Source organism: Perca flavescens, chromosome 8 (assembly GCF_004354835.1).
Source record: "Perca flavescens isolate YP-PL-M2 chromosome 8, PFLA_1.0, whole genome shotgun sequence".
Classification (NCBI taxonomy): Eukaryota; Metazoa; Chordata; class Actinopteri; order Perciformes; family Percidae; genus Perca; species Perca flavescens.
In genome coordinates this window covers 34,875,696-34,888,115 of record NC_041338.1, presented here as the reverse complement: position 1 = coordinate 34,888,115, position 12,420 = coordinate 34,875,696, and the positions used below count along the sequence as shown (strand labels likewise).

The following is a 12,420-nucleotide window of genomic DNA, read 5'->3' as shown; positions in this document are numbered from 1 at the left end:
AAGTATTAAGTATTAAGGGGGAATTTCAAAATAAAAGCCCCTCCTTAAAGTTGATACGTATCAATATTTTCACTTTGCGGTCGATGAGCTTGGTTCCAGATCAATGCATCGTTGCAACCCTATTTTAGTTTTATTTTTTAACAAAAAGGTCTCTCTCTGTAGGGATCCTTTCCATAACCTAGTAAGACACTTAGAATAATAATCTGAGCCTGTCCGCGGCAAAAACTGAACTTTAAGTGGACGCAAACTGATGGCTATCGATTGGGTTACATCGCAGCCCGGATCACAGCTGCTGGTTACAGCATTCTCGCTCAATACTGGACCAATTAGTCACTTAGAAACCAATGCACGGGGAAATAGAGTCCAGGTTGAGAAGAGAAAAAAATCCCACTTTAAATGTGTTAATTGCCGATTATCAAACTGGGTACAACTGGGAGGCTGAGACAGACAACAGACACATGGAGGCTTCACGCAGCCGACAGGCTGGAACGAAACAAAACCATCAATCTCCACGGCCTCCTCCCTCCAGACTCGGAGACTCTGCACCACGTCCACAAAACCACAGCCACCAGCAGGAGTGACAGCAGCCTGGCCGGAGACACACAAAAATGCTTACGAGTCTAAAAGCAGCTCTCAATCTCGCCCCTTAACCAGGGGAACAGCAGCGCCAGTGCCATCTGGGCAGCTCGTGGCCTTCACACAGAAGGAAGACGAGCGAGCGCCACGGTCGCTACTCGGGGCGGCCGTACGAAGACGAGACGTCACACCCCCAATATATATATATATATATATATATATATATATATATATATATATATATATATATATATATATATATATATAAAATCTGGGTTCACTGGGCCTTGAGCTGTTTTCATGCCATACCCTAACAATCAGGATTTTGATTCAGATACAGTTTGCAAAAGGTTTTGTCTGGTGACAGATTTCCCTTTTGCACTAAAAGTTACAAACTATGGACCAACAAAAACTATGAAATATCGTTAGGGCTGGACAAGCTATTAACATAATGGACATATACTGTATTGACCTTTTTCACAGCAGACATTTTGACTTGTCATCTGAAATTGATAACCTTAACGATGGCTCAGTTCCATCAAGTGTCCCAGTAAGCTATTTCAGTGAGTCAGCATGCACAATACCAGGACCTCTACTAAGTGGAATGCAGCCATCAGTAATGGTTTAATACCAGGACCTCTCCTAAGTGGAATGCAGCCATCAGTAATGGTTTAATACCAGGACCTCTCCTAAGTGGAATGCAGCCATCAGTAATGGTTTAATACCAGGACCTCTCCTAAGTGGAATGCAGCCATCAGTAATGGTTTAATACCAGGACCTCTCCTAAGTGGAATGCAGCCATCAGTAATGGTTTAATACCAGGACCTCTCCTAAGTGGAATGCAGCCATCAGTAATGGTTTAATACCAGGACCTCTACTAAGTGGAATGCAGCCATCAGTAATGGGTTTGAATACACCTGTGCTTTTCCTACTATGACATGTCAACATGTCTGCTGTGAAAAAGGTCTATTACATTGTGTTTGAGTTTGAATAATAGATGTTTGGATGGGATGTATTTAATACAGCTCAGCTTACTTTTTGCCAATATCTTTCCATTGTATGTTGCTTTTTTATTTTGTAGATAGATAGATAGATAGATAGAATGCATGTGTGCGTTTCTTTTTGAGATGGTTCCTTTTTTCCCCCTCTGTCAAAGCAATAATGTATAGGCTACGTATTGTAAGACTGCAGAAAGGATGCAATCAAAGCAATTTGATATGTTATGCTATCATACAGTGACGTGTTTCTTTATTATTTTCCACTTCTCCGTGAACCATCACCTTATCGTGGTGGAGAGGTTTGTGTGTCTCTGTGAACCTGAGGGCTGTGTTGTCTGGAGCTTTGTGCTCCTGGTAGGGTCTCCCAAGGCAAAGTGGTCTCAGGTGAGGGGCCAGACAAAGAATGGTTCAAAAACCCCAATGAAGAAGCAAGGTAGAGATGGAGTGACCCTGCCCGGAGGAAGCCCGGGGCCCCGCCTGGAGCCAGGCCCAGACGGCGGGCTCGCCGGGCGAGCGCCTGGTGGCGGGTTTGCCACGGAGCCCGGCCGGGCACAGCCCGAACAAGCTACGTGGCTCCCATCTCTCCAGCCCATGGGCCCACCACCTGTGGGAGGAACCGTTGGGGTCGGGTGCGATGCCACATGGGTGGCAGTGAAGGTCAGGGGCCTCGACGGACCAGACCCGGGCGGCAGACGCTGGCTCTGGGGACGTGGGAACGTCACCTCTCTGTGGGGAAGGAGCCGGAACTGGTGCGGGAGGTGGAGCGCCACCGGTTAGATCTGGTGGGGCTTACCTCTCACGCACAGTCTCGGTTCTGGAACCATACTCCTGGATAGGGGTTGGACTCTTTTCTTCTCCGGAGTTGCCCAGGGTGTGAGGCGCCGGGCGGGTGTGGGGATACTCACAAGCCCCGGCTGAGCGCCGCTGTGTTGGAGTTTTACCCCGTGGACGAGAGGGTCGCCTCCCTACGCCTGCGGGTTGTGGGGGAAAACTGACTGTTGTTTGTGCATATGCACCAAACAGGAGTTCGGAGTATTCGGCCTTCTTGAGACCTTGACTGGAGTCCTGCATGGGGCTCCAGTGGGGACTCCATTGTTCTGCTGGGGGGACTTCAACGCACACGTGGGCAATGATGGAGACACCTGAGAGGCGTGATTGGGAGGAACGGCCTCCCTGATCTAAACCAGAGTGGTTGTTTGTTGTTGGACTTCTGTGCTAGTCATGGATTGTCTATAACGAACACCATGTTCGAACATAGGGATGCTCATAAGTGTACCTGGTACCAGAGCACCCTAGGTCAAGGTCAATGATCGATTTCATAATCGTTTCATCTGATCTGAGGCCGTATGTTTTGGACACTCGGGTGAAGAGAGGGGCAGAGCTGTCAACCGATCACCATCTGGTGGTGAGTTGGGTCAGGGGTGGGGAAGACTCTGGACAGACCTGGTAAGCCCAAACGTAGTGCGGGTAAATTGGGAACGTCTGGAGGAGGCCCCTGTCCGACAGACTTTCAACTCACACCTCCGGGCGGAGCTTTTCGTGCATCCCTGTGGAGGCTGGGGGCATTGAACCCGAGTGGACAATGTTCAAAGTTTCCATTGCTGAAGCTGCGGCGAGGAGCTGTGGTCTTAGGATCTTAGGTGCCTCAAGGGGCGGTAACCCACGAACACCGTGGTGGACACCAGTGGTCAGGGAAGCCGTCCGATTGAAGAAGGAGTCCTTCCGGGATATGTTATCTCGGAGGACTCCGGAGGCAGTTGCAGGGTACCGAAGGGGCCGAAGGGCTGCAGCCTCTGCCGTGAAAGAGGCAAAGCAGCGGGTGTGGGAGAAGTTTGGAGAAGACATGGAGAAGGACTTTCGGTCGGCACCAAAGTGTTTCTGGAAAACTGTTCGCCACCTCAGGAGGGGAAGCGGGGAACCATCCAAGCTGTGTACAGTAAGGATGGGACACTGTTGACCTCCACTGAGGAGGTAATAGGGCGGTGGAGGGAGCACTTTGAGGAACTCCTGAATCCGACTAATACGCCCTCTATGTTAGAGGCAGAGCTGGAGGATAACGGGGATTGTCGCCGATTTCCCAGGCGGAAGTCACTGATGTAGTCAAACAACTACACAGTGGCAAAGCCCCGGGATTGATGAGATCCGTCCAGAAATGCTCAAGGCTCTGGGTGTGGAGGGGTTGTCCTGGTTGACACGCCTCTTCAACATTGCGTGGAAGTCTGGGACGGTGCCAAAGGAGTGGCAGACTGGGGTGGTGGTTCCTTTTTAAAAAGGGGACCAGAGGGTGTGTGCCAATTATAGGGGTATCACACTTCTCAGCCTCCCTGGTAAAGTCTACTCCAAGGTGTTGGAAAGGAGGGTTCGGCCGATAGTCGAACCTCGGGTTGAGGAGGAACAATGCGGATTCCGCCCTGGTCGTGGAACAACGGACCAGCTCTTCACTCGCAAGGATCCTGGAGGGAGCCTGGGAGTATGCCCAACCGGGTCTACATGTGTTTTGTGGATTTGGAGAAGGCGTATGACCGGGTCCCCCGGGAGATACTGTGGGAGGTGCTGCGGGAGTATGGGGTGAGGGGGTCTCTACCAGGGCCATCCAATCTCTGTATGACCAAAGTGAGAGCTGTGTCCGGGTTCTCGGTAGTAAGTCGGACTCGTTTCAGGTGAGGGTTGGCCTCCGCCAGGGTTGCGCTTTGTCACCAATCCTGTTTGTAATATTTATGGACAGGATATCGAGGCGTAGTCGGGGTGGGGAGGGGTTGCAGTTTGGTGGGCTGGGGATCTCATCGCTGCTCTTTGCAGATGATGTGGTCCTGATGGCATCATCGGCCTGCGACCTTCAGCACTCACTGGATCGGTTCGCAACCGAGTGTGAAGCGGTTGGGATGAGGATCAGCACCTCTAAATCGGAGGCCATGGTTCTCAGCAGGAAACCGATGGAATGCCTTCTCCAGGTAGGGAATGAGTCCTTACCCCAAGTGAAGGAGTTCAAGTACCTTGGGGTTTTGTTCGCGAGTGAGGGACAATGGAGCGGGAGATTGGTCGGAGAATCGGGCGCAGCGGGTGCGGTATTGCATTCAATCTATCGCACCGCCAGACGAAAAAGAGAGCTGAGCCAGAAGGCAAAGCTCTCGATCTACCGGGTCAGTTTTCGTTCCTACCCTCACCTATGGTCATGAAGGCTGGGTCATGACCGAAAGAACGAGATCCAGGGTACAAGCGGTCGAAATGGGTTTCCTCAGGAGGGTGGCTGGCGTCTCCCTTAGAGATAGGGTGAGAAGCTCAGTCATCCGTGAGGAGCTCGGAGGAGAGCCGCTGCTCCTTTGCGGCCGAAAGGAGCCAGTTGAGGTGGTTCGGGCATCTGGTAAGGATGCCCCTGGGCGCCTCCCTAGGGAGGTGTTCCAGGCACGCCCAGCTGGGAGGAGGCCTCGGGAAGACCCAGGACTAGGTGGAGGGATTATATCTCCAACCTGGCCTGGGAACGCTCGGGATCCCCAGTCGGAGCTGGTTAATGTTGCTCGGGAAAGGGAAGTTTGGGGTCCCCTGCTGGAGCTGCTCCCCCCGCGACCCGACACCGGATAAGCGGACGAAGATGGATGGATGGATGGACCTTGCAGACAAGTATTTAACACTTCTGTTGTGCCAAAAAAAAAAAATGTCATTGCTTTGTTTTATATTTAAATAAAATAAATATAAGCTGCTTTTTTCATATTGCACGAGGAAAAATACAAATGAAATGTTGCAAACTGAATCAAGTTGAGCTTCTTTTTTCAGCAAGCAGAAAACGTGGGAAATATGTCAAATGCCAAATAATTCTGCAGGGAGAATTCAGGTGCTGACAGAGCATTAAGATGTCTGGAATTTGGTTTTTAAAATATATTTAAAAAAAAAAACAACAAAAAAGGTATTTTATTCTTGTAAATATACACTACCGGTCAAACGTTTGGAGTCACTTACAAATGTCCATTCCACTCCGTTACAGACAGAATACCAGCTGGGATCAGTTGCATTGTGTGTTTTTAACCAGGGCAGCAGTTTAAAGATTACATTATGTGATTACATAATTTGCAAAAGGGTTCTCCAATGTTTTCGCAGTTAGCCTTTTAAAATGATAACAGATTAGTAAACAGAATGAGCCTTTGGGACAGTGGATGAATGGTTGCTGATAATGGGCTGATAATGTAGACACTGCATTAAAGATCAGCCACCCACTCAGATCAGCTGATATTCTGTCTATAATGGAGTGGAATGGAAATTTCTAAGTGACCCCAAACTTTTGACCGGTAGTATATACAGTTTAGCAGTAGAGTAAAAAACAAAACAGTCGCTCCTGATGAACACGTGACCGATTACAGCATACAATGGGATTCAAATCCCCAGGACGTTACTGACACCTTTAACCATTTTTACCTTTATCTCAAAGTCAAAACCTCGGTAGAACACACAAAAACCAATCTGATATGAAACCGTTTTCATTTTCAGTTCATTCCGGTTTGCAGAGGCGTTAAAAAGGTCTTTCATCAAATCAGACAGCGAGCAAAGTGAGACTGGCACCGACGCCACTGAGATGATACCGATATGCACATTTGCATAAAATGTGCATAACAAACTGATCAAACTGCCACCATGGAAGAAGAACGAGGAGAGTTCAGACAAAGAACAATTTACCTTTTGCATTTTAGGTGACGGACTGATATTTCTTCAACTTATTGTTTTCATCAAACTACACTTAAAATGCCAGACAGGACAACAATGGTTTGGGGTCGATTTTAATTCAAATGTGACATTTGATGCATTGTCTACGCTTTGCCTGTGACTATTATTTTCATTATCCATTCATCTGTTGATTGTTTTTCTTTTTTGTTAAGTCTGTAAATAATAAGATATGCCCATCACAGTTTCGCACAGCGACATCTTCCACTTCCGTGACTAATGATTACTACTGCCGCCAAAAGACATTATGTCTTCGGTTATATTCAGTGTTTCCTCCAGGGCTGCTCGATTATGGGAAAAATAATATAAATCACGATTATTTTGATCAATATTGAAAATCACTATAATTAAACATGATTACTCGTTTTACTCGCAGTTATTGAACTTAAAAAACAGTGGAAAAAGTTCAATAAATCAACAGTTAAAAAAAAGAAAACACATATATACTACCTATATAAACTTTACTTTTTCAGTTTACTTTCAAAACGTAATGAGCTAAAAAAATTGCTTTTCTCGATTATTCTTTTTCTGATCATTGGGAGCCAAAATCATAATCATAATCACATGTTGATTAATTGCACAGCCCCTAGTTTCCTCTATGTTGATTTTGTAGTGGCAGCCCGCCATGGCAACATTTCCATGGTGGGGGTTGTTGTTTAAACATACCTGCACCCCCACTGCTAAAAAAAAAAAAATCCTAAAGGAAACACTGTATATTTGTTTGTCAGCAGGATCACGGAAAAACACAGCTGGCTCGATGTTCCTGAAAACTTTGTTGGCTTGGCAGCCCTCATGCCACCAGAGGGGACGCTGTCTTGTGATACTGAGTAAGCAGATAATGGGGCACAAACCACGGCTTGTCTTAGCTGCTGTAAGCTCCTGTTGTAGCGTACAGAGATCTCTCAGTGGGCTGGAGTTTGGCTGTTGACCAGCAGATAATGAGCTTAAAGAAGTGAGTAAGCAGTCAGCCGGCCAACAGCCACAGTGCTCTCAGTTCAATATTAATTTCGATATTCTGAAACGTATGTCAAATTACAAAAGTTATGGGAGAACGCATCAAAATAGATTCACAACAAATGCAACACAAGGTTTATTTCAACGGACAGTCATATTGGACTGGTCCAACATGAAGAAATAAATAAGGACCATGTCTAGAGAACAGGACATGTTCCACTGGTTGGACAGTATAAAATATATAAATAAGGAACATGTCTACAGAACAGGACATGTTCTACTGGTTGTACAGTATAAAATATATAAATAAGGACCATGTCTACAGAACATGTTCTACTGGTTGTACAGTATAAAATATATAAATAAGGACCATGTCTACAGAACAGGACATGTTCCACTGGTTGGACAGTATAAAATATATAAATAAGGACCATGTCTACAGAACAGGACATGTTCCACTGGTTGGACAGTATAAAATATATAAATAAGGACCATGTCTACAGAACATGTTCTACTGGTTGGACAGTATAAAATATATAAATAAGGACCATGTCTACAGAACAGGACATGTTCTACTGGTTGGACAGTATAAAATAGATAAATAAAAGAACATGACACAACTTTTCTTTCTCTTCTCTGATTCGTTCCGTTTTTTCGTCTCCATCTATTTCTTCACTTACACGGCCACTCTGTCAAAATATTCAAACACATGGTACACTCCATTGGGTTTGTCACGTAGTGCACCCCTACTACAGATAAGCCTTGGAAAGCTGCCTCACTGTAAGTGAACTCCACCTTTCTCAAACATCTACCTGTGGACTTAGTTAGAACAGGATGAACAAATAGACCAGCTTGCTGGGAAACTATTTATTGTAGGAAGACGGTTTACAGCTATCTCTCGAAGCAGAGTGTGAACCCATGTGCAAACAACAGCAAACTGCCATCGCTCTCCACCCCGGTTCATTAGGTTTCGAAATGAGAAGGTAGGAGTCTCATAAAAAAAACATTAAAAAAAAGCCGATTTAAATGGTTAGTCAACAGACAGAAAATGGGTAAACATTTGCTCCTCAAATGTGAGGCGCTTTCTTCGTTTTGTACCATTATAATTTTAACATTTTAAAGGTTAATTCTGGCACATTTGTACTTTTATGTATTATTAGTGTGCATTGTCCCTGATAAATAAACATTTGAAGACATCACCTTGACCGTGTGACGGGCATTTTTCACTGTTTAGTGACAATATTAAGGCTGCCCCCTCTTAGTCAACTAATCGGTCATTGCGGCCTTAGTCGACTGAGATTTCTTTAGTCAAATAGTCATTTAAAAAAAATGCTTTTTCATGCTAAATGTGTTACTTCCAAGAAACAGGAATTTCCCCAGTGCGGGATTAATAAAGTCTATCTTATCTTCTCTTAAACATACAAGCATATCTTTGGTAAACACAGGATTTAAAAGTGTTGCTTTTGCACGATTCTTTGTGGAGTAACACCGTTTTACAGATCTGTCGAGGAAATCGCATGAGTGATACTGACTAAGAACTTCTTTAGTCGGGGACAGCTCTAGACGGTATATGGACTAAAAGTATTAAAGGATTAGTTGCTGTGATGTCACAACCATACTACATAGTTAGAAAATGCCTCTTCAGTGCCGTAACAGTCATTCCCTGGCTGCAGAGACATGCGACACATCACGAAAAACTGACCAATCAGAGCAGACGGTTTTTAGTTTTTTTTTTAGTTGAGGGACTTAATGAGACTGGCGCTACAACGAAGCATTTCAGACAGAGGGTGATTACAGGTATATTCAGACTGACCGTATACCAAAAAATAATGTGTTTTGAACATTAAAGCATGCAAACATGTTGCATGAACCTGAAAATGAGCATGATATGGGACCTTTAAGATACAAAATGTGCTACAGGATACATTTTGTTGGCACTAAAAGCGGAAGAAGGGTTTTATCTTTTTGTATCATCTGGTAATGTGTTGCCTCAACATGTCAGGACAACAGTCACTACCCCAAAACCACAATGACTACTAGCTAATCCTGGTGCTGCCCCGGGCTGAAGTGGGAGGCCACTGACACCTTTCCCAGGGGAAAAAAAACGAGTCTCCACCGGAAAAAAATGTATTGAAATTATTCTCTCTGCTTCAATTTAACGTGGGATACAACTTTAAAACCAGGTTGAACTTACACGTCGTCAATAACAGATTCAGTGAGTTGTCAGAGACGAGGAAAAAGTGCCTACTGTCGTGTAACGTTACGGTCTATAATTACACGAAACGTTGTACTTAACGTAATACACAAAGCCACAAATCAACAAGCGAAAGGTAACTGCTACCTGCCTTAACGTTAGCTATATGGGTTTAAAAAGTTGCCAGGTTACCGAGCTGTCTAATACATCTTATGGCGAATTGTGGTTTTGAACTGTTACGACTGCAGGTTGGCAAATTCTGTGTCCAGTTTTACATTTAGCAGCTAGCTAGCATGCTAGTCCAGCTGCACTTCGTCCTGGAACTCCGAACTGCGTTAATAATCAGCCAGTTTAATGTGTTATAGCTCACTGTTAAATCACTGACACCAGGCTGAGCAAATTTTTAAGTTAATATCTAACAACTATGTATTCAGGTAAATTCGGCTTACAATTGATCCACAAAGCAAATTTTATTTCAGGGTTATCCAGTTGTTTTTCTGTAAATCTGCATTACGCTGTTCCATTTCAGCAGAGACGTAAAAGACAAGAAATATGCGACGACACGATTCAAAAACTAGCAAGTCGTAAATAAGGTAAGTACCATTCGTGGCATTGCATCATGCCGAACTAAGAAGTGGATCCTGACGATTCCGAATATGTGTTCAATATTGCTCTACAGTGTGTGTCATATTTAAGACGACGTCAACGCTAATAAATTGCAAACATTGTGACCGGGATTTAGCGTGACGTTATTTCAATCCGAGAGCTAGCAGCTGGCTAACTATTACAGCTAACGGTTTTGTTCAGCAGGCACACCCTGCTTCTTTCCTTGCAACGGCATCTTGTCCCGTTAATGTAACGTTACCTCTTTCTTATCCTGGAGACACTCCAGCACCGCCAGGTTGTTGTTCCAGGAATGTTTGGGGCAAAGCCGGGTCAGGTCCTCTCTGCACACCCCCTCTTCAGCCAACTTCCAGCCGGTAGAGCGCCTCCGAGGCAGCGAGGCCCCAGCGCCCGGGTTCCTCTCAGCGGCTACCGGGACCCCCGCAGCCGGCCCCACACCTCCGGCTGGTTTCGGTTGGTTATCCGCACTAACAGCACGTTTGCTGTTAACGTTGTTTTCTCCTTGAATTGGATGCAAAGACGATAAGATGCATATCAAAAGCAGGAGCAGAGGAACACGTATACAGTCCGCCATCTTCACAGAGCCAGTCAGCCTGCTGCTGCATTCAGGAGCTGTAGGAAATATGGGCACTAGGAGTAAAGTTGCAGACGTTTTTTTTTTTTTTTTTTCTTTCTACGATGGCACTGGACAGCTCATGAATAATTAGCGAGAGCGTCACATCACACAACCACCATGGAAACGTCTTCTTACTACATTCATTAGTATTTACTGTAAATAGAAGATGAAAGTAAAAGGTATCAGATAAACTGTGTACAAATGTCAATACTGCAGTTCTTTGACAGATAGTACCCAAGAGAAAAAAAAAATCTAGGTTTGAATATAATGCAAATTTGCACCCATGAAGCTGTGACTTTGGCTCCCTCAGGCTTGTTTACATCTATTAAAACTTGAAAATGTCATGAGTAATGTGAGCGGTGGTTGAGCGAGGCAGTATTTTATACGAACGCTGGGTATGGTACATAAACTAACATGATGCTGTTTCAGATACCTTGCTTCAAAAACATATAAATATACTTTTCTACAAAACCCATTTTCCATTTAAGAAACTAGTTCTAAAACATGAAACATTGTCTGAATGATGTATGAACCCAGCAATACAAGAAGAGGGTCATATGTGATGATTGAGTTACTTAAGTCTATGCATTGTTCAGTTTTTTTTTTTAGTAAAATCCTGCATATACTGTATATATTTAAGAACATGGCAAAGATGCAATCTTATCGGCTTCCTATCCAAAACTTTATTTGCTCAATTGTATCACGATCATAAGAGGCTCAGGTTATTGTAGATGCTGCTTGTGACCAAGAAGTTACATTATAACTTGATGTAAAAAACAACAAAAACAGCAAATTGTCACATTTGAGCTGGAGACTGTTTGACATTTCTGCTTCATAAATGAACTATAAATGATCAAGCGATTATTAAATAGTTGATTTTCGACTACCCCAGTAATCAATTAATCATTTGAGCTCTAAAGAAAACAACATACTGTATACTATTACCAGGGCTGGGATGATATGTTTTTGTCCCGATTTGATTCTTTCATAAAAAACATGATTCGATATGTGTTGCAATTTTTACATTTAGTGCGATTCGATAGCATTGAGTAATGGGATTTTCTTTTCCTTCTTTAACAAAAAGAAAAGTTGAATAACACACTTCTAGAGACAATCTATCATGGGACATTTCATTTCTTTTTTCACGTTTGGACTACCGTCATTCTCTCTTTACCTGCCTTAAAGCTACGTTGTATAAGAATTTCTCCCATCTAGCGGTTAAATTGTATATGACAACCAACTACTTTCTAGCCCCTCCCATTCCGATCGCGTTCTAACTGCTACGGTGGCCGAACCCGAAATTAGCTCTTAGTATCTCCATCGTTTACACGCAGCTGTTCTAGCCACTCCGATATTAACGTCAATGTTACAATATTAGTTGCTTTGTTGTTTTAATTCTCTTTTTCGCTTCCCTGGCAAGTAATCTCCCCCTGGCATTCGTCACGGTGCCACTAAAGAGGGTGAAATGCGCAGGTATGTCCCTCTTTGGCTAATGTATTTTAAAGATGGAGGCGCAACATGGCTGCCGCCATTGGTGCGACTCGCTCGGATGTATTCTGAATGATTCTGAATGTCAGATTCTACGCGTACGAGAATACTTTGATTAGTTGGTGGAAGTAATTACACATGAATGAGCACACATTTGTGAAAGAACAAATGTTTTTTGCTAAGAAAATTTAGGTTTAAAGTTGATGTATGAAAAAAACACTTTCTGGGATTCTGGGTGTTATTTTGTGTCTCTGGTGCTT

At 44.2% G+C, this 12,420-nt stretch overlaps 1 protein-coding gene across 1 annotated transcript in view; it reads right to left on the bottom strand.

Annotated features, from left to right (window-relative positions):
* The window catches only part of glg1a (golgi glycoprotein 1a), a 55,510-nt gene extending 44,837 nt beyond the window's left edge, over positions 1 to 10,673 (bottom strand). Inside the window, exon 1 of the mRNA XM_028584353.1 lies at positions 10,298 to 10,673. Coding sequence (XP_028440154.1) covers positions 10,298 to 10,630 — 333 coding nt within the window. The 5' untranslated portion in view covers positions 10,631 to 10,673. The remainder of the gene's footprint in view (positions 1 to 10,297) is intronic.
* Positions 10,674 to 12,420: the final 1,747 nt, after the last annotated feature.